At 43.1% G+C, this 22,593-nt stretch overlaps 1 protein-coding gene across 3 annotated transcripts in view; it reads right to left on the minus strand.

Annotated features, from left to right (window-relative positions):
• SLC25A13 (solute carrier family 25 member 13) overlaps nucleotides 1–22,593 on the minus strand; it is a 231,918-nt gene that overhangs the window by 55,906 nt on the left and 153,419 nt on the right. For all 3 annotated transcript variants that reach the window (XM_061413497.1, XM_061413496.1, XM_061413498.1), the window contains 2 exons: nucleotides 14,905–14,957; nucleotides 13,508–13,588 (listed from right to left, as the gene is read on the minus strand). In XM_061413497.1, coding sequence (XP_061269481.1) covers nucleotides 13,508–13,588; nucleotides 14,905–14,957 — 134 coding nt within the window. The remainder of the gene's footprint in view (nucleotides 1–13,507; nucleotides 13,589–14,904; nucleotides 14,958–22,593) is intronic.

A 22,593-nucleotide genomic window follows, 5' to 3' on the forward strand; every position in this document is an offset into this window, starting at 1 on the left:
TCCAAGTTCAAGTAAAAGTCTGGAGAAAGAGTTTTCCATAGCACCAGGCATAGAATTCTCACTGCAGCCCAGTGCCTTAATCCTACCCCCAAGAAGACTTACTGGGCTAACTGTGAAGGAGCAAAATTATTTTCATAATCCTCCAGAATCCAGAGTTTAATTAAGGTTCACTCAAGGAGGTGTATAGTCTATAGGTTTGGGAAAATGGTTACTGACATACTAGCCGTATTATAATATGGTTTTTCCAGTGGTCATGTATGGATGTGAGAGTTGGACTGTGAAGAAAGCTGAGCACCGAAGAATTGATGCTTTTTTTTTTTATTTATTTATTTTTTTTTAGAGTCTTCTTTTTTTTTTTTATTTATTTATTTTTTTTTTATTCTTCCAATTTTATTTTATTTTTAAACTTTACATAATTGTATTAGTTTTGCCAAATATCAAAATGAATCCGCCACAGGTATACATGTGTTCCCCATCCCGAACCCTCCTCCCTCCTCCCTCCCCATACCATCCCTCTGGGCCGTCCCAGTGCACCAGCCCCAAGCATCCAGCATCATGCATCGAACCTGAACTGGCAACTCGTTTCCTACATGATATTTTACATGTTTCATTGCCATTCTCCCACATCTTCCCACCCTCTCCCTCTCCCACAGAGTCCATAAGACTGTTCTATACATCAGTGTCTCTTTTGCTGTCTCGTACACAGGGTTATTGTTACCATCTTTCTAAATTCCATATATATGCGTTAGTATACTGTATTTATGTTTTTCCTTCTGGCTTACTTCACTCTGTATAATAGGCTCCAGTTTCATCCACCTCATTAGAACTGATTCAAATGTATTCTTTTTAATGGCTGAGTAATACTCCATTGTGTATATGTACCACAGCTTTCTTATCCATTCATCTGCTGATGGACATCTAGGTTGCTTCCACGTCTTGGCTATTATAAACAGTGCTGCGATGAACATTGGAGTACACGTGTCTCTTTCCCTTCTGGTTTCCTCAGTGTGTATGCCCAGCAGTGGGATTGCTGGATCATAAGGCAGTTCTATTTCCAGTTTTTTAAGGAATCTCCACACTGTTCTCCATAGTGGCTGTACTAGTTTGCATTCCCACCAACAGTGTAAGAGGGTTCCCTTTTCTCCACACCCTCTCCAGCATTGATTATTTGTAGACTTTTGGATCGCAGCCATTCTGACTGGTGTGAAATGGTACCTCATAGTGGTTTTGATTTGCATTTCTCTGATAATGAGTGATGTTGAGCATCTTTTCATGTGTTTGTTAGCCATCTGTATGTCTTTTTTGGAGAAATGTCTATTTAGTTCTTTGGCCCATTTTTTGATTGGGTCGTTTATTTTTCTGGAGTTGAGCTGTAGGAGTTGCTTGTATATTTTTGAGATTAGTTGTTTGTCGGTTGCTTCATTTGCTATTATTTTCTCCCATTCTGAAGGCTGTCTTTTCACCTTGCTAAAGAATTGATGCTTTTGAATTGTGGTGTTGGAGAAGACTCTTGAGAGTCCCTCGGACTGCAAGGAGATCCAACCAGTCCATCCTAGAGGAAATCAGTCCTAGGTGTTCATTGGAAGGACTGATGCTGAAGCTGAAACTCCAGTACTTTGACCACCTCATGCAAACAGTTGACTCATTGAAAAAGACTCTGATGCTGGGAGGGACTGGGGGCAGGAGGAGAAGGGAACGACAGAGGATGAGATGGCTGGATGGCATCACTGACTCGATGGACATGAGTCTGAGTGAACTCCGGGAGTTGGTGATGAACAGGGAGGCCTGGTGTGCTGCGATTCATGGGGTCGCAAAGCGTCAGACACGACTGAGTGACTGAACTGAACTGAGTATCATACAAAGTATTTTCACTGCCCTAAAAATCCTGTGTTCTGCTTATTCACCCCTTCCTCCTCCCAACGCCTGGCAACCACTGGCCCTTCTGCTGTCTGCATAGTTTTGCCTTTTACAGGACATCCTGTAGTTGGACACTACAGTATGTAGCAGTTTTAAGGCTTTTGCTGAAAACATAAGTTTCCAACCCCTTTGAGTAAATACCAAAGAATGTAGTTATTGGATCTTACTGTGAGAGGAGGTTTCACTGAGAAACCTCCAAACGGTCTTCCAAAGAGGCTGTGCCACTGCGCACCATTGCCAGGAACAAATGAGAGTTTTTGTTGCTCCACATCCTCGCCAGCCCCAGGTACCATCAGTGTTCTCGAGTTTACTTACTCCAGTAGATGTGTTGTGGTATTGGAGCATTGTCAGTCTTTTTTGTTTTTAAAGCCATTCTTTCCTATGATTCCTTCATGATTCTGACATAATTTCACATGTTAACCATCCAATAAAATCTTTTCTACTAAGAACATAAGCAATAATGAGTAAGTTATACCAAGTGCCCCAAGCTATATATCTTCATCCTGTTCTTAAGATTCTGCATATATTTGCAGGTTAGTTTATTTGCCATTTTTAGAACTGAAGTCAAATAAACCAATACGAGCTTTTTAAAGCTTGGTTCCTTTACTGAGTGACCAATGAAAATATTATTTGAGAAACATCCAGGGGTGTTCGTGTGTAGGCATGTTAGAGGTATTCCCTAAGGTCCATCAATTCCTTCACCCTGTTCCAATCCCTGGAGGTACGGTGTCTTCACTGCCCATCTATAACTGAGTTAGTGGCAACACAGTGTATCAAATGACTGTCCTACATTTACTGCCCTCATCACCAACACCTTCTAGTCAAGCGTTTCTTTATTCATCTCATAAATACTTTTAAGCCTTTCCTGTATGTCAGACACAAGGTTCTGCAGAGGCAGAACAGTCAGACAAGAGTCCTATCCTGTGCACTTATAGATTCTCAGTTCTGTCAACACCCACCCAAGGCCCCCAGGATACAATTAGCTGTCAGCACAAAGTTATAAAGGAAGAGCTCAAATAGCAAAGCAGGACCACATCTGACAAAGACAACAGGTCATATATATTAATAATACCTGATACAACCTCTGAGCCTTGCAGTCAGTAGAGTTGGAAGTCAGGGAAAAAGCATAAATACAGATTAAGAAAACTTACAGTATGAGAACTGAAGAATTATGGACAGTTTCTTTTGCTTTGTTTTCTACTCTAGCTTTAATACGGTTATTTTTTTAATGAAAAATCACAATATGTTGAAAGAGAGAAAACATTTATGATATGATCTTGACTAAAATACGTATGTTTGGTACAATTTTTTGTTTGTAAAAATATGAAAATTATTTTAAATAATCTAAAGTTTATGAAACAAGGATAACTTAATTCACTATAATCTTGTTGGAAGTCATCTATTAAACTATTATTTTACCATGGTAGGGGGGAAGCCTTACAACATGGTTTTGTATTTTCAGGGGTATGCAAAAAGTCTCCTAGAGATACTGCAAATAAAAACAATAACAATGTAACTAGACATTAGATTTTCATTAAACTATAAATAAATTATAATGTAAGTATTAAAAATAATACCCTTATTTCCAAAGCATCATTATAACACATAATAAATCTTGGCTACTTGACACGTGACACAGCAGCAATCTCATAGAAATTCAACTTAATGATTGATTCCTGTATCAGTCTATATTTCTAAGTAGGATACGTGCACCTGCAGAGAGGAATTAGGATTCTGCCTTAAGAATACTATACCATGAGGCCACATCTCCACAGAAAACCCTGTGAAGAGAATGATCACAGAAGACTTAAATCCAATTTTGACACTCCAACGACCAGCTCTGATTGCCAGGACACATGTGTTCATTACGTGAGGGAATTTTCTCCCTGGTTTGAAATGACTGACTGAAAGTGATTCCACGCTCAGTCATAAGGAATAAGGCTTTGGGTATATTTTATGACAGAAGTACCTACACTGTTATTCACAGGATACTTACAGAATTCAAACTAAAAACCAAAATGGTGCAACAAAGGGTTTGAACACATTTATAAATAGTTGAAACAAATAGATTTGTCAAGCAAAGGTATGAATATCTGGCATGTCATGGGCTTCCCTGGAGGCTCAGATGATAAAGAATCTGCCTGCAATGCAGGAGACCCGGGTTCAATCCCTGGGTCGGGAAGATCCCCTGGAGAAGGGAATGGCAACTCACTCCAGTATTCTTGCCTGGAGAATTCCAAGGACAGAGAAGTCTGGCAGGCTACAATCCAAGGGATTGCAAAGAGTCGGATATGACTGACTCACACACACACACACACACACACACACACACACACACACTAGTGTTCTGTGACCAAGCACACAAGTTGAGGCTTGCCAGTCAAATTTCCTCTCAAAAAATTAAATGAAAAAACAAAATTAAGCAATTAGCTAGAGCTGAGGATAATAAGTTGAAGGTCAAACTGCAAAGTGAGAGACCAGATGGCCAGCAAAAATATGAAAGGAATTCTTGAAGAAGTGAACACCATGAGGAAGAGAAGATGGATTATAGAAGCAAAAAGATGCATGGAACACTGACAGCATGAAATGCTGACATGGATGCAGAGTGGCCCTGCTGGCAGGATGCAAAACGGTCCAGCCACTTTGGAAAACAGTTAGGAGGTTTCTTAAAAAACTACACATAGTCTCATAGTAAAGATTCAACAATCGCACTCTTTGGTATTTACCCAAAGGAGTTGAAAATTTATGTTTTCAACAAAAACCTGGCACAAGGATGTTTACAGCAGTGTTATTTACAACTGCCAAAACTTGTAAGAAACCAGAATGTCCCTCAGTAGGAGAACAGATAAACTATGATACACTCAAGGAACACTGTTGTTGCTCAGTTGCCAAGTCATGCCTGACTCTTTTGTGACCACATGGACTGGTAGGCCACCAGGCTCCTCTGTCTGTGGGATTTCCCAGGCAAGAATACTGGAGTGGGCTGCCATTTCCTTCTCCAGGGGATCTTCACAACCCAGGAATCGAATGCAGATCTTCTGTTTGGCAGGTGGATTCTTTACCACTGGGCCATTAGGGAAGCCCTGTGAAAAGACATGGAACCTTAAATGCACATTACTAAGTGAAAACAGTCAATCTGGAGAGACTACAAAACTGCATGGTTCTAACCATAAGACATTCTGGAAAAGGTAAAACTATGGAGACAGCAAAAACATCAATGGCTGCTAGAGGTGGGGCAGGGAGGAAAACATGGATGGATGGATGGATGGAGCACAGATTTTCGGGGCAGTGAAAACACTCTGCATGATACTATAGTGATGGGTGTATGTCATTATACATTTGTCCAAAGCCACAGAATCCATGACACCACAAATGAACCCTAAAGTGAACTATGGGCTCTGAAGGACTAACGTGTCGACGTAGTTTCATCAGTTGTAACAGATGCACCACTGCAGTAGGGATGATGACCATGGCAAGGCTATGCAGGTAAGTGGGCAAGGGGTACATGGGGAATCTCTGTACCTTTCTCTCAATGTTGTCAATCTAAAACTGCTCTAAAAAAGCAAAGCCTTGTAGCTGATTCACTTCACCGTACAGTAGAAACTAACACAACAGTGTAAAGGAATTATATTCCAATAAGAAAAAAGGAAAGTCTTTTAAAACTATGCAGAGATGCAAAGTCATTGTGAGAGAGACCAAGAAGCCACAGAGAAAACAGAGAGAGTAGCCCACTTAAATTTTCCAGAGCCCTTGATTTCATGTATATCCTTAATGGAAACTTTGAGTTACTCCTTTTTCAGTGAGCTTCTGCTCCCTGCAACCAAGAGTGCTATGGAACAGGAATGGGTTCTAGAATCACCAACAGGTCCTTGGAGAAGACATGTGATTAACTAGGAACCCTTCATAGCGTGCAGGGCAATGAGGATGCTCCTATCCTATGACACTGCTAACTGAACCCTCCAGTGACAGTTTAAAGATTCTTTGCTGTCATTCTCCTTCACTCAGAGACTGTGTCTAACTTCTCTCCTCCTGAAGCTGAACTGGCAGAGTGCTTGTCTGACCGACAGAATGAAGCAGAAATGCTACTGAAAGCTAGGCCATACGAAGTTTTGCAGTTTCTACCCGGTACCCTTAGAATGCTTGTTTTGGGGAAGCATTCTCTTAGAATCAAGCTGCCAAGGTTTGAAAAGCTCAGGCTACAGCGAGGAACCCAGCAGGTGCTCTGGACAAGAGCCCCAGATGCTCCCAGCCCAGAGTAAGCACCAGCACCAGCCACATGCGGGAGCCACCCCGGCCGTCCAGCACAGCCTTCAGACGATGCCAGCCCAGCTGCTGTCTGCCCATCACCGCACGGAGATCACAGGCAAGAACTGCCCCAGTGCACTGAGTCAGCCCACAGAACTGGGAGAAAGAGTCGTCAACTGCTGTTTGAAGCCACTACTGTTTCAGGATGACTTGTTACACAACAATAGATAGCCAGAACATCCTTCTTCCACAGTGATGGAGAAACACTGACACCATTCCCATTAGGAAGAAGAGCAGCAGCGGGGACAGTAAGGCAGGTAGGGAGCTTGTGCACCACTCCAGTGCATGGAACTATCACCAGCTATACAGAGCAAAGTCAAGTCAGAAAGAGAAAAATAAACAGTATATTAACACATACATTTGGAATCTAGAAAATGGTACCCATGAACTGTCTTGAGGGAAGGAATGGAGACACAGAAGTAGAGAACGGATGGACTTGTGGACACAGTGGGAGAGGGAGTGAGTGGGATGAATGGAGAAAGTACAACCGACACATATACACTATCACATGTAGGATGGAGAGCTGGGGAGAAGTTGCTATGCAGCACAGGGAGCCCAGTCTGGTGCCCTGTGAGGACCTACAGGGATGCAATGGGTGAAGGGGAGGGAAGCTCAAGAGAAAGGGGATATATGTATAATAATATATGACTGATTCCTGTTGTATGACAGAAACCAACACAACACTGTAAAATTTAAAAAAAAAAGAAATAAAAAAATATGCTGTTCCAACTATATTTATCCAAAATTCTATAAATCCGCACATCCATAAGACAGACTTACTGTATGCCAGCCACACTACAGCATTTGAAAATAATATTTCCATTTACTATTCTTTTCTTCCAAGCAAAGCACACAGTTGCACGAGTATGAAAATAGGCAAAGGCACCAGTACAGGAACCTCTGGGTCTGTGTTCTTGTTGCACTGGGTCAGAACCAAGCATCCAAAAGCAAACACTCATCTCGCTTAGGGATACGCTCAGATGTTACAGTAAGTATAGAAAGCAGGTGTGGGAGTGAAAAACACCAACTTCAGGATAGGTTTACCTCTTGGGAGACGGGGGCGCTATTGGGACAGGTACATGCGGGCTTCTGGCTGCATGTGTCAAGTTTGACATCTTAAGTGGTAGACACATGGGTGTCTGTGTCTCTTTATTTTTCTAAACCATAAAAACGAATTGCAATTGAATGTAAAGCAAAAAAAAACAAAGTTATAAAAACATCCCTTAAAAATGGTATTTTGATACACAGCTATACACACAGGCATAAAAACATCCTGTATGTGGAAATTACCACAGTAATGGGAATATAGGCAACAATACTAGGGTCATACTTACTTCTGGGGGTGAGCAATTCACTTACTGAACAGAGACGTATTAATACATCTCTTGTTACTTAGACGGTATTGACAGGAGCTATTTCAATACTCACTTAAATAACAAATCAACTGGCCATAAGCATTAATTTCTGCAAAAATCCCCCAGTCAACAATGTGTTGAGATTGCTCTTCATGTCATGTTTTTCCATGAGCATATTCTCACCAATCCCTTTCAGAACCAATGATGTGAACACATCAACTATTTTTTTCTCTTAAAATGAATATAAACTCCCATAAGCATTAGATAGATTCACACATATACACACACAAATGTACATGTATATATCTTGATGGAAAAATTACCAATGCCATTTTTCAAAGAACTAGAACAAAACATCTTAAAATTTGTATGAAGACACAGAAGACCCCAAAGAGACAAAGCAATCTTAAGACTTAAGAAAAATGGAGCTGGAGGAATCAGGCTCCCTGAATTCAGACTATACTACAAAGTGACAGTCATTAAAAATGTATGGTACTGGCACAAAAACACATCAATGGAACATGATAGAAAGCTCAGAAATAAACCCATGTACCTACGGCCGATTAATTTATGACAAAGGAGGCAAGATTATACAGTGAAGAAAAGACAATCTCTTTAAGAAATGGTGCTGGGAAAACTGGACAGTTACATGTAAAAAATGAAATAAAACATTCTTTAACAACATACACAAAAATAAACTCAATATGGATTAAAGACCTAAATGTAAGATCAGATACTATAAAATTCTTAGAGAAAAACATAGGGGCAAAACATTTTTTGACATAAACTGCAATATCTTTTTTGCAGTTTCCATTACCATCTTTCCATTACTCCTAGAATAGTGGGAAAAAAACAAACAAACAAACAAAAAAACCCAAATGGGATTTAATTAGACTCAAGTTTTTGCATAGCAAAGGAATCCATAAACAAAAGACAACCTACAAAATAGGTGAAAATATCTGCAAATGATATGACCAATGAGGGATTAATCTCCAAAATTTACAAACTGCTCATGTGTCTCAATATCAAAAAAGGCCAAACAATCCAATCAAAAGATGGGCAAAAGACCTAAGTAGATATTTCTCTGAAGAAGACATATAGATGATCAACAGGCACATAAAAAGATGCTCAACATTGCTAATTATTAGAGAAATGCAAATCAAAACTACGCGATACCACCTCATATCAGTCAGAATGGCCATCACCAAAAAAACAAATCTACAAACAATAAATGCTAGAAGGATGTGGAGAAAAGGGAACCCTCCTACACTGTTGGTAGGACTGTAAATTGGTACAGCCACTATGGAGAACAGTATGGAAGTTCCTCAAAAAACTAAAAACAGACCTAAGGTATGACCTAACAATCCCACTCTGTGCATATATCCAGAGAAACACATGGTTCACAAGGATACATGCTCCAAGATGTGCACTGAAGCACTGTCCACAACAGCCGAGACACGGAGGCAACCTAAATGTCCATCCACAGAAGATGCAGTACACATGCACGATGGAATGCTACTCAGCCATGAGGAAGAGTGAGGCGATGCCATTTGCAGCAACACAGACGGACCCAGAGATTATCATTCTAAGTGAAGTCAAGTCACATAAAGACAAACGCCATATGATACCGCTTACATACAGAATCTTTCAAAAAAACTGATACAAATAAGCTTATTTACAAAACAGAAAATGGAGTAGGAAATGGCAACCCACTCCAATGTTCTTGCCTGGAGGATTCCATGGACAGAGGAACCTGGCAGGCCACAGTCCATGGGGTTGTGGAGAGCAGACTCGACTAAGTGATTGAGCACTCATGCACACAGAAAGCAGAAACAGACTCATGGACTTAGAGGACAAACTTACAGTTAACTGGGGGGCGGACAGAGAATGAATTTGAGATCAGCATGAACACATTGCTATTTTTAAAACAGATAACCAACAGGACCCTCTGTATAGAACAGGGAGCTTTGCTCAATAGTCTGTAATAACCTAAACTGGAAAAGAATTTTAAAAAGAATACATACATGTGTGTATATATATATATATAACTGAATTACTTTGCTGTACACCTAAAACTAACATAACACTGTTAATCAACTGTACTTCAATATAAAATAAAATTTTTTAAAAAAGAAAGAAAAATACTGTGGACCCATTATGCTCAGTAGCATTTAACTCTTCGTGACTCCATGGACTGTAGCCTGCCAGACTCCTCTGTCCATGGGATTCTCCAGGCAAGAATACTGGAGCATGTTGCCATTTCTTCCTTCAGGGGATCTTCCCAACTCAGGGATGAAACTGGTGTTGTCTGCATCTCCTGCATTGGCAGGCAGATTCCTTACCACTGAGGCACCAGGGAAGCCCATTATCAAGCATATTTGCTTGTCTTTCCAAAAATTACTGCAGAATACTACTAATTTTTATTGGTATGCAGATAATTTTTACTAAATATGAGCTTTATAGGATGAAGGTTTATCCTTTTTTGACATTTTTTCCCAGTGAATATCATTTCATTTCTTTTCATTTCAATGTGGATTTTCATGCCAAGTAGATTAGACCACTAATCTAATGGTGCCATGATGGAACCATTTGTGTCTCCTTTTCAGACAACCCTAAGATCAGAAGATCAAAACCCAAAGATCCCAGTGCCTTCAGGATTTCAAGCCTCTATTCTACTAGAACAGGCACAGAAGACTTACTTGAATTGAGGACTATAACCTACAGACCACATGGCACCATATATGTTATTTTTTCTTAAAGCAGCAGCAACACTGCAATCACAACAACATACTCAGAGATGACATGTCAGGTTTAAAGTCACTGGGAGCCTAGCTGGAGATGGGTAGTGGCGACAGGTCCTCTGCCCCATATCCTGAAAGCCTCCACCATTGCTGACCGTGACCACCCCAGAGCGGTCTCCCTCCTGGACTGAGCTCCCGACCCAGGAAGGAAAGAAAGGACGGAAGAAACAGACAGTAATATATACCTTGTGTAGGGACACTCGAGGCTCCAGGTATCTGTTAAAACTCCTACAACTCTTAGTCTAACTGAGAAAGCAGAAAACCAGCTTAAACACAGCAAGCATAAACCAAAAGGCCCCTTTCAGACGCCAGAGTTTGTAAACCCCAGTCTCAGCATGTAGTGTGCTGATTATATCACTACTGGCAAGTGTCAATCTACAAAAACACTTGGAAAACTGAAGTCAAGCTTTTAACAGTGCTCTAAACTAGTGCAGAGGTGCACAGCACTCGAGAATCCACCTGTAGTGCAGGAGACTGGAGTTTGATCCCCGGGTCAGGAAGAAACCCACTCCAGTATTCTTGCCTGGGAGATCCTATGGAAAGAGGAGCCTGGTGGGTTACAGTCCAAAGAGTCACAAAGAGTCGGACACGACGGAGTGCGGCCCAACTAGCGTATGAGTGAGTTTAGGGCTAGATTCATCCTTTTATGCACATCAATGAAACAGAAGTTTTTTTTTTTAATCTGTCAGTCACAAATTTAATTATCTTAAAAATTAACGAATGAGACCAGTTTTATTCTTTCTCCTCCAACCCTTTCCTTCGTATTTACTATCATTTTTGTTGTTTTCCTAATACGTATCTTATAAAACAAGCCTTAGTTTAGCTAGGAGACAGTTAAGGTTAGGAGACAAGGACCTCCTTGCATCTCACCCCTGTTTTTGTAGAAAACAGATTATAAACCAACCACACACAAAAAAACCATCTTCAAAGAAACCAGAATTTGCGGTTATAAGTGCAAAAGCCAGCCATGTATGCTAATCCTCTGTAATAATAAAGCAAGGTGAGCTCCCGTGGCTGGGCGATGCCTGGGTGAACTAAGGGGAACTGCCCATGTGACACCATCTTTTAAACTCTCTGTTGTCCAGGCTGGCCAGCAAGGCAGAAGCACCCTCACAAGGACCCTCTAAGGGGGCATGTGACGGGCTCTGAGGATGGAGACAAGGCCACCAGAGCCTGCAGAGAAAGATGTGGCTGCCTACTTCCAAAACACACGCTGAAGGGAACCAGCCACCCACCACTTAGGGATCTAAAGGCCCTGGATTGTTTGCCACCTACAGGATTGCTTACCTGAAAAATAAACTCTTACTTCTTAAAGCAGTGGCATGGGGGAAGGAGGGGCAGGGCGAATCAAAACAGGAGGCTTGAAACATGGAGGACCACTGTCTCCCCAACCTTTGAGATGAAGGATGGCAAACCTCATTTCGCAGATATTTTAAGTAGCTGTAAAGCCCCAGTGGCTCCAATTTTAAGCCTGTGTTTAGATCAGGTTTGAAAAGGGGCTGCACCACTTTACAATAACTAGGCACCACGTCTGATGCCAATCGGTGCTTTGTATTTGAAATGGGCGACCACAAACGAAAAAACAAGACCACCTACGGCAGACGATACGTGCCACGACCAATCTCCTTGGCACCCAGGCCTGTGTGTGGGCAAAATGCTTTCATAAAAAGAAAATAAAGCTCAAGATTATTGCCAAAAATCTTGAGTAGTATCACATAGTTAGTTTTCCACTTTAAATTCTTACAGAGATATATAATCATGTCTTTTCAGCAAGTTTAAAACCTGACTTTAAAAAAAATAACAAACCTACCTGACCTACTGAAACGGCCCGTTCTCTCAGGCCCCTGGTAGCAGCCTTGAGGATACACTAAATATAGCCCATGGTTATGCCATTGAAAATTAGAAAACCTAGTCATTCAACTGAAAGCTAGAGTTGTTTTAAAGGAATACTTACTGGCAAAAGCCATGTCTGCAACTCCTCATATTCTTTTTGATTATTATTGTGTGTCCTTTTCACTTAGGACATTAAAGGCTCCCTTTTTCCATCCTCAATGCTCCTAAAGTTACAGGACAAGGGGCTCTTACCTGGCCGTCTCTGACAGGTCAGTGATCAAACAGAAAGAGTCAGGCTGGAGCCAAATTCCGTCCGCCTCTTAAGAATCACCAGAGGCTAGGACTCTGTCGCTCCCGCTACACTCAGGGAACCCCATTCAATATTAGGACAATAAGCCCTCTCCAGACAAAGGTTTAATATTCTCGGGTGTTTTCCCAACTTCTAAACTCAATGACTTTTCAGGACAAGATCATTTTATGATCACCAATTCCTGCACAGAACAAGCAAATTAAAAAAAAAAAAAAAAGTGATCTCATCTTTTGTACAAGAAACACAGGTTTAGATGGAAAATATACCCATATTTATTGCCCCAGCGATCAAAGACCATTTACTTAACCAACCTTATCTTTAAATAGCACCCGTCTTTGTAGAAGAGTTTAACTTACTTAAGGTATTTACATTCACATGAACAAACCCGTACGTGAACTAAAAAAAGACACGATGTTTTGCCGAGCTCAGGAACAAGATGCAGGTCGTCCGTCCACATAAAGAAATACTCATTCCAAGCGTTTCTGACAATGCAGAGCGCACTCTGCCCATCACCCCCCACCTCCTTCTCCTGGAAGCACGGGGAGCCTTGAAGACCTGCTGGCGTGTGTGAAGTAAAGCAAAGCAGAGGGCTATGGCTGCTGGCTTCAAACTACAAATCCCAGTGCCTGACCCAGCAGAGGGTGCCGTGAGGAAAGACTGCACGACAAATAAAACTCCAGGAAAGGTCAGCAAAGATGTGCTCAAAGGCCAAACACTTCTGCCACAGACGACTTCTACTGCAGAACCAGCTGCAAGCAATGGCGGATTTAACAGGCATGACTCAACAGGCAGGAAGACCAGAGACGTTTACCGCTTCCACCTCAGGAACGGTTGCCTGTCTAGGGAACGCCAGGGTGCCCTAGTAGACAGTGCCCTTGAGCAGGATCTGTGGGGAACAGAAGCCTTAGTCCACACTTGGGTAGCATGGTAGGGCTATGTACATGAAACAAGTCTTTTCAGTATTGAGATCCGCAAAAGGTACTTACACAGCCTCCGGCAAGAATTTCTGCTGCCAGTGGGACTGAGCCATCTCTGCGCATAAATTTATCCCTCACAAAATCATTCACCTTGAAGAAAAATATTTAGAAAAGCTGATAAAAAATATAGAGATAGTCATCAAACACACATATACAACTGTACATAAATGTTATTTTTCTTCCAGTGTTTTGGAGTAATCATAAACTGAATAAAAGAATGAGCTTAAGACTTTGCTCTTGATCTCATATATGTCGTTTTTGAAAGCCAGAATATATAGATATGCATTCCTGATGTTTGGGGGAGAATATAAATTAAGAGAGGTGGTTTAACAAGCCTAATTCATACATGTCTGCGATTACCATAGCATAGAGAGAGAGACATATTAACAACAGAGACACAATTAAAACATACATTTTATAACTTAAAAACTTTTAGAAGATTTGATTAAAAATCACTTTCAAGTCTTCTAACAGGATTTAATCTCAAACAGCTTCATCACTGAAACACATTTAGCCGAGCAGATCTTTCAGCGTGGTAGAAACTCAGCATCTAAGAAATTTCTCAAGGATTCTCAAAGAACATCAAGAGCATTAATTAATTAAGTACAATATTCTCAAAATGGTGTACACTACAAGCAATTTTAAGGATCAATCAGAAGATTAGCTGTCCCACCAGTCACATCGGAAGATGATGAAAGGAAAATTTCAGCGCCAACACTACGCAGCCCAATCCAGAGGGAAGGTCTAACTCTCCGGGGCTTTATGACCTTAGTGATGACAATGTGATCACTGACCCGTTCCAGAAATCCGAACTAACTACTTACCACCTGTCAGATAGGAGTCGGGCACTGGAGAACCAATCTGATGGAGCACCAACTTCAACCAGAACTCAGATTCCTCAACCTGTTGCTCTGGCAAATGTTACACCTCGAACACAAATTACTTGTGTACTTGAGTGATATGTTCTGGAGTCAGAAAAAAACTGCTTTTGGATTCTAGCTTTCCCACAGATGAACTGTGCAAACGCAGGCAAACACTTCCCCCCGTGGGCCTCACTCTCCATATCTGTATGCAGTGTGCTCAAGATGAAAGCAACCAGAGGTAAAATGTGAAAGCGCCTAGCACAGTCAGCACTGAAGGACATGCAGCTACTGCCACTGCCCCTGCTAGGACGGTGATAATCGTGACAACCACCAAAAATCCTGTTCAAATACATTATCACGTTTTCGGATGTTCAGTGTTACCTCGGGGAATAATAAAAAGCTGTGTGTGGTGAGTGCCCTGCATTCAGATCAGTTAGCACCTCCGAGGAAACACAGACCTGCTATTTCACGTTAAGAATCTCTGCTAGATTCCTGAATATGTGCAAACTACCTTCATCAGAAGCATCAAATCAAAAGACTTACTGTAAGTTTTATGGCCTTCTCTGGGGCGACTCCCAGTAACTGTGGCAACAGACCTGAAAAACAACGAAAAGCCGAAGCGTATTAAATAAATTAACATTGACTAAACATATCAGCAGCTCTAAAGAAGGGATCACCATGTAAAAACTGGGGCAGTCTGGGCTGCAATTTTCTGTTCTTACCTTTGATGAGAATACTCGAAACGGACTGTTCAGGTACTAATCTCTGAGAGCCAGGTCTGAGCAAATTTCCTCTCACATTTCAGATCGTTTGCACGTTGGGTAAGTCAACAGTGGTAGTGAATCAGGAAATCTCATTATTCACAAATTTGCTCTTTTCCCTCCCACCTCTTAAATAAGTGGACTTCAGTGAATATATCCTTTTTTTAAAATACTTTTCTCATCTCCCCACCCTGCTCCCTCACTGCCCACAGTTCAGCCATTTATACCCTTAGCAACTAGGACTTGGTGACAAGCACCAGACAGACAAGGTTCCTGCTCTGACCAGTCTCAGATGGAAGGAGGGGAGAGGCATTCCTGCAAAGGTGACAGTTACTGGGAAGCAGGCATTTCAGGGAGGAGAACACACGGGGCAAAGACAGCAGAGCGGGAACAAGCCCGTTGTGCTCAAACATGAAGGAGCACATCAGTATGCCCTCTTGGATGAGGCGGGCACAGGGAGACACAGCTGGGGCCTGATGCAGGAGCCACACCCAAACCAGGACCCGAGTTTGAGAAACTGTAAGTTAAGAGAGAAGGTTTTCCATCTGGAGAAGAGTGATGTGCTAGCGCATACTGTCAAATGACTGCTCTGGCTCCTGTGGAGACAAGGCATATTGATGTGCATTGATGTGTGTGAGTGTGAGCGTGTGAGTGTGTGCGTGCAGAGAAGAGACCGTGAGAAACAACAATCTGACTGCCAGTGCTTGGTTTTTTAGTACTAAAAGACTACCTGGTGGAAATGGAGATGGCTGTAGAGAGTAACAGGACGGGGGTGGAGCGGGAGGAGCTCAGGTCTGAGCACACCAGCGGGAGTGGGGATCAATCAGCGCACAGGGCTCCCCGGGTGGTTCAGTGGTAAAGAAGCATGCCTGCCAATACAGGAGATGCAGGTTCAATCCCTGGGTCAGGAAGATCCCCTGGCAAGGGACTGGCAACTCACTCCAGTACTCCCGCATGGGAAATCTCATGGACAGAGGACACTCCAGTCCATGGGGTCTCAGAGTCAGACACGACTGCATGACTAAGCAACAATAAGAATCAAAACACGAGGAGGAGGTGTGGTCTTTGACAGGAAAGGGCCACTTCTAGGAGAGGTGGTTATGACAGCAGTGGCCCTGCCTATCTGAGCTAAAATGATCTTTTCATCTGCTCTAAGAAAATAAAATCAAAGACAGACACTTTTCCTTGGAAACCCAAGGGTCAGAATATATTGTTCCCGGGTCATGCTGCTGTCCTTGGGAGGGGCTTCACGGTGTCATCCTTCACCAGTAAGTTCACTTTCCTAATTCGCTATATAAAAAGCTCTGTTTCCAGCCTCTTTGGAGAGACCAGCTCTGGCCACACCATCTTCTTAAAGGAACAGTCTACAGCCAAAAGTCTCTAGCGCCAGGGCTGTGTGCATCCAGTCTGCAGATGTGTTTTGCTGAGTAGCACAGGTTTGAAACCTAATTTGAGCTTATTTTAAAGATAAATAGGTAGATGTCTGGATGGATGACTGGACTGATGGACTGACTGATTAATGATCTGACAACTCTGGGCTTCCTTCTGACCTTTTAGCAATCTATCTGCCATTGGGGGAGACTCCACCCTTTATACAGGACCCAAGCGTCAATTCAGCAAGCTCCCTACCACACCCTAATGCCTGCATGGCAATAAGGGCAAGTATTGCTCATCATTTTTCATGCTCTGTTGATATCCTCACACTAGAGGAGACATCTCTCTGTGCTTGAGGCTCTGAAAAAAGAGGAGAAACTAAAGAACTAATGAAACCAAGACAGCTTCATGTTTTAGGAAAACTGAAGAAAGTTCATTTCATTGTAAAAATAAATGACAAGGATGCTGATGCCAATCAAAATGTTCTTTAAAAACACAGCTAACACACTGTTTACTCTATGTCAGGGGCCATTTTAAGCACTTTACTAACTCATTTAATCCTTACTCCCTGCAGAGAGGAAACTGAGGCATACAGAGACTGAATCATTTGTTCTAAGTTATGCAGATGATAGATACTGAGATTGGGATTCGAATCTAAGCCCTCTCCCTCAAGAGTCTATGCCTTTAGACAACACCCAACTCTGCTGGATGGCATCACAGACTCAACGAATGTGAGTCTGAGCAAGCTCCAGGAGTTGGTGATGGACAGGGAAGCCTGATGTGCTGTAGTCCATGGGGTCACAAAGAGTCAGACATGACTGAGCAACTGAACTAACTCGGTCCTATGTCTAACATATGGAGAGGGAAATGGCAACCCACTCCAGTGTTCTTGCCTGGAGAATCCCAGGAACGGGGTAGCCTGGTGGGCTGCCGTCTATGAGGTCACACGGAGTCGGACACGACTGAAGCGACTTAGCAGCAGCAGCACCAGAATGCCTAATATGCAAACGTGTATCTGCCCTTCCATATCCAGCCTCATTTGTTCACTTACATAACTAACCTGCCTGGATCCTGTAATTATTTGGGTTTGCAACATCTTCTCTAGCCAGCCGCACTGGAGCCTCCAGGGCTACAAGCTGCCTGGACAAGGGCAAGGCACCTAAAGGCGAATAACCGATGAGCTCAGCAACCTGGACCTGGCACTACACGTGGAGCTACGGAGTCCAGAATCCTTCTCCCAGGAGCATGACAGAGTCATCAGCGGTGGCAGTGCTGTTGAGTTGCTAAGTTGTGTCCGACTCCATGACCCCATGGACTGCAATGTGTCAGCCTTCCCTGTCTTTCACTATTTCCTGGAATTTGCTCAAACTCCATTTGAGTCCAACTCATTGGAGTTTTGTTCAAACTCCAATGTCCACTTGAGTCGAGGATGCCATCCAACCATCTCATCCTCTGTTGCCCCCTTCTCCTCTTGCCCTCAATCTTTCCCAGCATCAGGGTCTTTTCCAATGAGTTGGGTCTTCGCATCAGGTGGCTAAAGTGTTGGAGTTTCAGCATCAGTCCTTATAATGAATATTCAGGGTTGATTTTCTATAGGATTGACTGGTTTTATCTCCTTGCAGTTCAAGGGACTCTCAAAAGCATCTTCTCTAGCACGACAATTCAATAGCATCAATTCTTCGGTGCTCAGCTTTCTTTATGGTCCAACTCTCACATCCATACATGACCACTGGAGAAAGCACTGCTCTGACTATATGGACCTCTGTCGGCAAAGCGATGTCTCTGCTTTTTAATACTCTGTCTAGGTTTGTCATAGCTTTTCTTCCAAGGAGCATGCATCTTTTAATTTTATGGCTGCAGTCACTGTCCACAGTGACTTTGGAGCCCAAGAAAATAAAATCTGTTATCGTTTCCACGTTTTCCCCTCCTATTTGCCATGAGGTGACAGGACCAGATGCCATGATCCTCATTTTTTGAATGCTGAGTTTTAAGTCAGTCTTTTCACTCTCCTCTTTCACCCTCATCAAGAGGCTTTTTAGTTCCTCAGAGGTGAGGAGCCAGTTAACAGAGGCACAAGCTGAGAAGGTGCCACGTGACACGGGAAAACTGGCCAGTCGAAGCCACGTATGTGCGAACGCCAGAAGGAAGCAGAGACTGTGACAGGAAAGGAAGCGGCCTAGCAGAGAGGAGAAACGTGCCACAAATAGAATACGGACACCAGAGAGAACACACAGGCTGTGGAAGGTGCCCAGATGGGAGAGTCGGCCTTAACCAGCTTCTGGTCCCACTGGGGCCAGATTCCAGTGAGACTCCTGCCCTGGGATCCCTACGAGTGCTTGGTTTTCCTTCTCCCTCATGTGAACTCTTATGGAAAGTTCCCCTATGCTCTTGCTAGCTTGAGTATGGCCATGCTCTTTTTAATCTAAATGAACCGAAACAGCACAGAAAATGTGAATATGGAACCATCTGGGCAAAGCAAGCACTCTTAAGTCAAAGTAAGAATTTCCTCCTCCTGAACTATACTCACTTATTAACCCGTTACTTACACCATGAGATAATATCTATGAGGAAAAAAAGCACTATTATTACTTCATGAAAACACAGCATTCATTTCTACCAGTAAAATTCAGGCATAAGCTATTTAAACTACATCGTAACATTCACAATTTCCATTCTACTCTCTACACTGAGGTCAAGTACGGAAATGTTTAGTTAAATATTTACTGGCTGGATGTATTTTTCTCATCATTAAATTGTACACCCAAACCATGGATGGGTTGATAGCACTGTGATTTGCATGATGATCTCTTGTCTCTATCACTACCCTGTGACAGTCTTTTTAAATCACTAATAAAAAACAGCCCACACAGCCAAATGCCTACAGCATTAGATACAATCACTTCAGCCAGCCTTTTAAGCGACCGAGATTTGTCTTTCTCACTATAAATTTAGTAATGCCCTGTGAACAGCAGAGACCAAAACAAAACAATAGAGAAAACCCTGCATTTAAGACTAAATATAGGGCGGCAAATATTTATTTGTTCAGCAAACATTTACCAAATGCTGTCTGTGCCTGGGACTGGAAGAAACTAGGTTGAAATAGTAAGATCTGTGGCGTGCCCTGGAGCCGGTGTCAGTTTAGAGAAAGAGGGAGACCCAGGTGTCTGTGTGCCAAAGACGGGACACAGCACCTAAAAACAGAGTGTTGGGTGTCACAGCCCTGGGGCGCCAAAGTGCTCTGGGAACACAGTGGAGAGAACCAGCTACTCTGCCTGCAGGGCGGAGCAGGGCATCAGAGAGGAGGAGATCCTGGGCATGATTCTTTAAGGACAAGCGGAGGTTCACTGCAGGAGAGAGACACGAGGAGGATGCAGAGCCAGGCGGCCTAGGCAGAGAGAACGGACTGTGAAAAGGCACCCAAATCTCAAGTTCACGGCACGGGCAGGGCTGGGGCGAGGTCACAGACCTCGTAAACACACAGCGGTAGCAGAGGTAATTCATCGAATCAACAACAGTGGAGATAATGACAGTACGGGGGCACTTACTACATGCCGCACACCACTGTGTGTGCTGTATGGGAAGCAACACACGAAACCCATGCCAGAGGAAGTGAAAGCGTCAGTCGCTCAGTCGTGTCCCACTCTTTGCAACCCCATGGACTGTAGCTCGTCGCCAGGCTCCTCTGTCCATGGAATTCTCCAGGCAGGAATACTGGAGTGGGCTGCCATTCCCTTCTCCAGGCAATCTTCCTGACCCAGGGATTCAACTCAGGTCTATGGCATCGCAGGCAGATTCCTTACTATCTGAACCACCAGGAAAGCCCCAATATGAAACCCACACCACAGAAAGTGTTAGTCACTCAGTCACGTCCAACTCTTTGCGACCGCATGGACTGTAACCCACTAGACTCCTCTGTTCATGGGATTCTCCAGGCAGGAGTACTGGAGTGGGTTGCATGCCCTTTTCCAGGGGATCTTTCCCACTCAGGCACTGAACCCAGGTCTCCTTACCGTCCTTATCTCCAGGCAGATTCCTTACCATCTGAGCCACGAGGAAAGCCGCAATATGAAACCCACACCACAAGTCAGTAGCAAAACTCAGCGCATGTCATTTTTATCCCATCAACAGATGAGGAAACTGAGGCAGACTTCCAGGAGCCGGCCCAGGGTCACTCAGCTGGTATGTGGGGCAGGGGGGTTCAATCCAGGCAGGCTGGCTCTAGGGGGTGCTCCTAAACAAGGACACTGTGCTGTTTCTCTGCAGGCCACATGAAGGGGCTTGGGAAAAAGTCTGGGTGGCTTTTAAAGAGGAAACTTCGAAAAGAAAAAGAGTTCTGGAGGCAGGTGAAGGACAGATGGTAAGGGCAGAGACCCAAGGCAGGAAGAATAATTGGGAGGTTAAGGTAATTTAATATCAGGCCTGAGTTTCACTGTATAAAATGAGTAACTTAATCCAGTAGAATAAAACCAAAGTACAAATCCATTCCTAAGACCTAGGCCAGATGCTGGCACTCAGGGAGGCACTGGATCAGGATCATTCTTGTGGTGGTGACCTTGGGAATCAAGGGTGGCTGTGGATGGCAATCTGAGAGCCAGCAGACATGTGGGCCTTGACGCCATCAGTCGTGGCCAAACGTTCTCTGGGAGGGGTCCTGATCTGCAGGAGAAGGGAAGCCAGAGAGCTGCGGATTTCAACAACCTCCTGATTCCCTGACCTCAGGAAGAGGAAGGGTGATGTGGCTCGGTAATGCCTAAAACAGCCAGTCTGGTGAAGGCGGCTCAACACAATCACACTGAAGTTTAAAGCACATGTATGTCTGACATCTGGATAACTCAGCAGAAAAATCAGGCTTCTAATACAAGATGTTTCTGTTGGATTCTGGAAATTCATTTTAACCATTAGAAACAGAGAATGCATGTGTGTGTTGTTTCTGACTTGTCAAAACAGCAGTCTGTTTTCCAACTGCCTCAAATGAAATTTATTAGTGTGGTTAGTTTTCTAATCTTCTCATTTTAGTTCAGCTCCATCAGCACATGTGGCAATGCTTCCTTGGCAAACTTTACCAGAAGGCTGCTAATGCGAGAAAAGATTTACAGAGTACAATATTAATATAGTATTTTGTCTTCAGATTTCATGGGGTTGAGATATAAATCACACTATCCCCTCGGATCCCCATCCTTTATGCAACTCGATAAGAAAGGACTGAGCAAAAGATGTGGAAGCTAAGCCCACACCAGGAACCTCAACTGCAGGCTTTACAGAGAACCCCCAAAAGGAAGTTTCTGAGAACAGTATGCTGACCAGAGGGCTACTGAGCTGTAGTTTTTACTTAAAAACTTTTTAGAGATATATAATTCCAGAATCTCCAGGTGAGAAGGGACTATGAAAGAAACTCATTAATAACATTGGCATGATTAAAGCTATTTGTTCCCAATGGCTTGGCAACAGAATGAATGGCTTGGAGCACTGGGGCCTTGGAGGCTGACAAACCAGAACCAAGGAATCCTCGGTCTGCCCTGCTTTCATGCTGAGTGATCTTGGGGACATTATCCTTTGAACTCTTAAGTTCCTCGTTAGTAAACCAAGGATGCTAATTACGACTCACTGGTTTATTATGATAATGGTATTAGTAACTGCATATAAAGAGCCAGATACTGTTCACAGCCTAGACTGTGTATTCCGAAAAGGTCACGTTTCTACCTATCTGTTCATGGCATATTCTTGATTCTCCTCTTGCATCTAAGAGGCAATTCATCCTGAAGAGTGCTCCCAGTCAAGAATGAGGAAAGTATGGGAGCACGGAATTAGGGGAGTGTGACGGGAGTAAAATGCTCTTCCCCGTGGCTATGCCCCCAAGCTTAGAAGCACTGACAGCGTCCAGCAGCACCACGTTCTTTAGCAAAAGTGAGGAAGCAGTACAGACATAACACCACATCTTCAGCTACATTTTCAGCTAAAATAAAATGTCTTAGCTAAGAACTTAAACAGTTTTCAACCTCCGATGATGAGCCACTTTTTGCCATGTAATTTCTCTTGAGGGGCAGAAGAGCCAGGTGATTAACAGCATGGAGTCTGAAGCCAGGCTGTTGGGTTTAAA

This window comes from Bos javanicus, chromosome 4, assembly GCF_032452875.1.
Source record: "Bos javanicus breed banteng chromosome 4, ARS-OSU_banteng_1.0, whole genome shotgun sequence".
Taxonomy (NCBI): domain Eukaryota; kingdom Metazoa; phylum Chordata; class Mammalia; order Artiodactyla; family Bovidae; genus Bos; species Bos javanicus.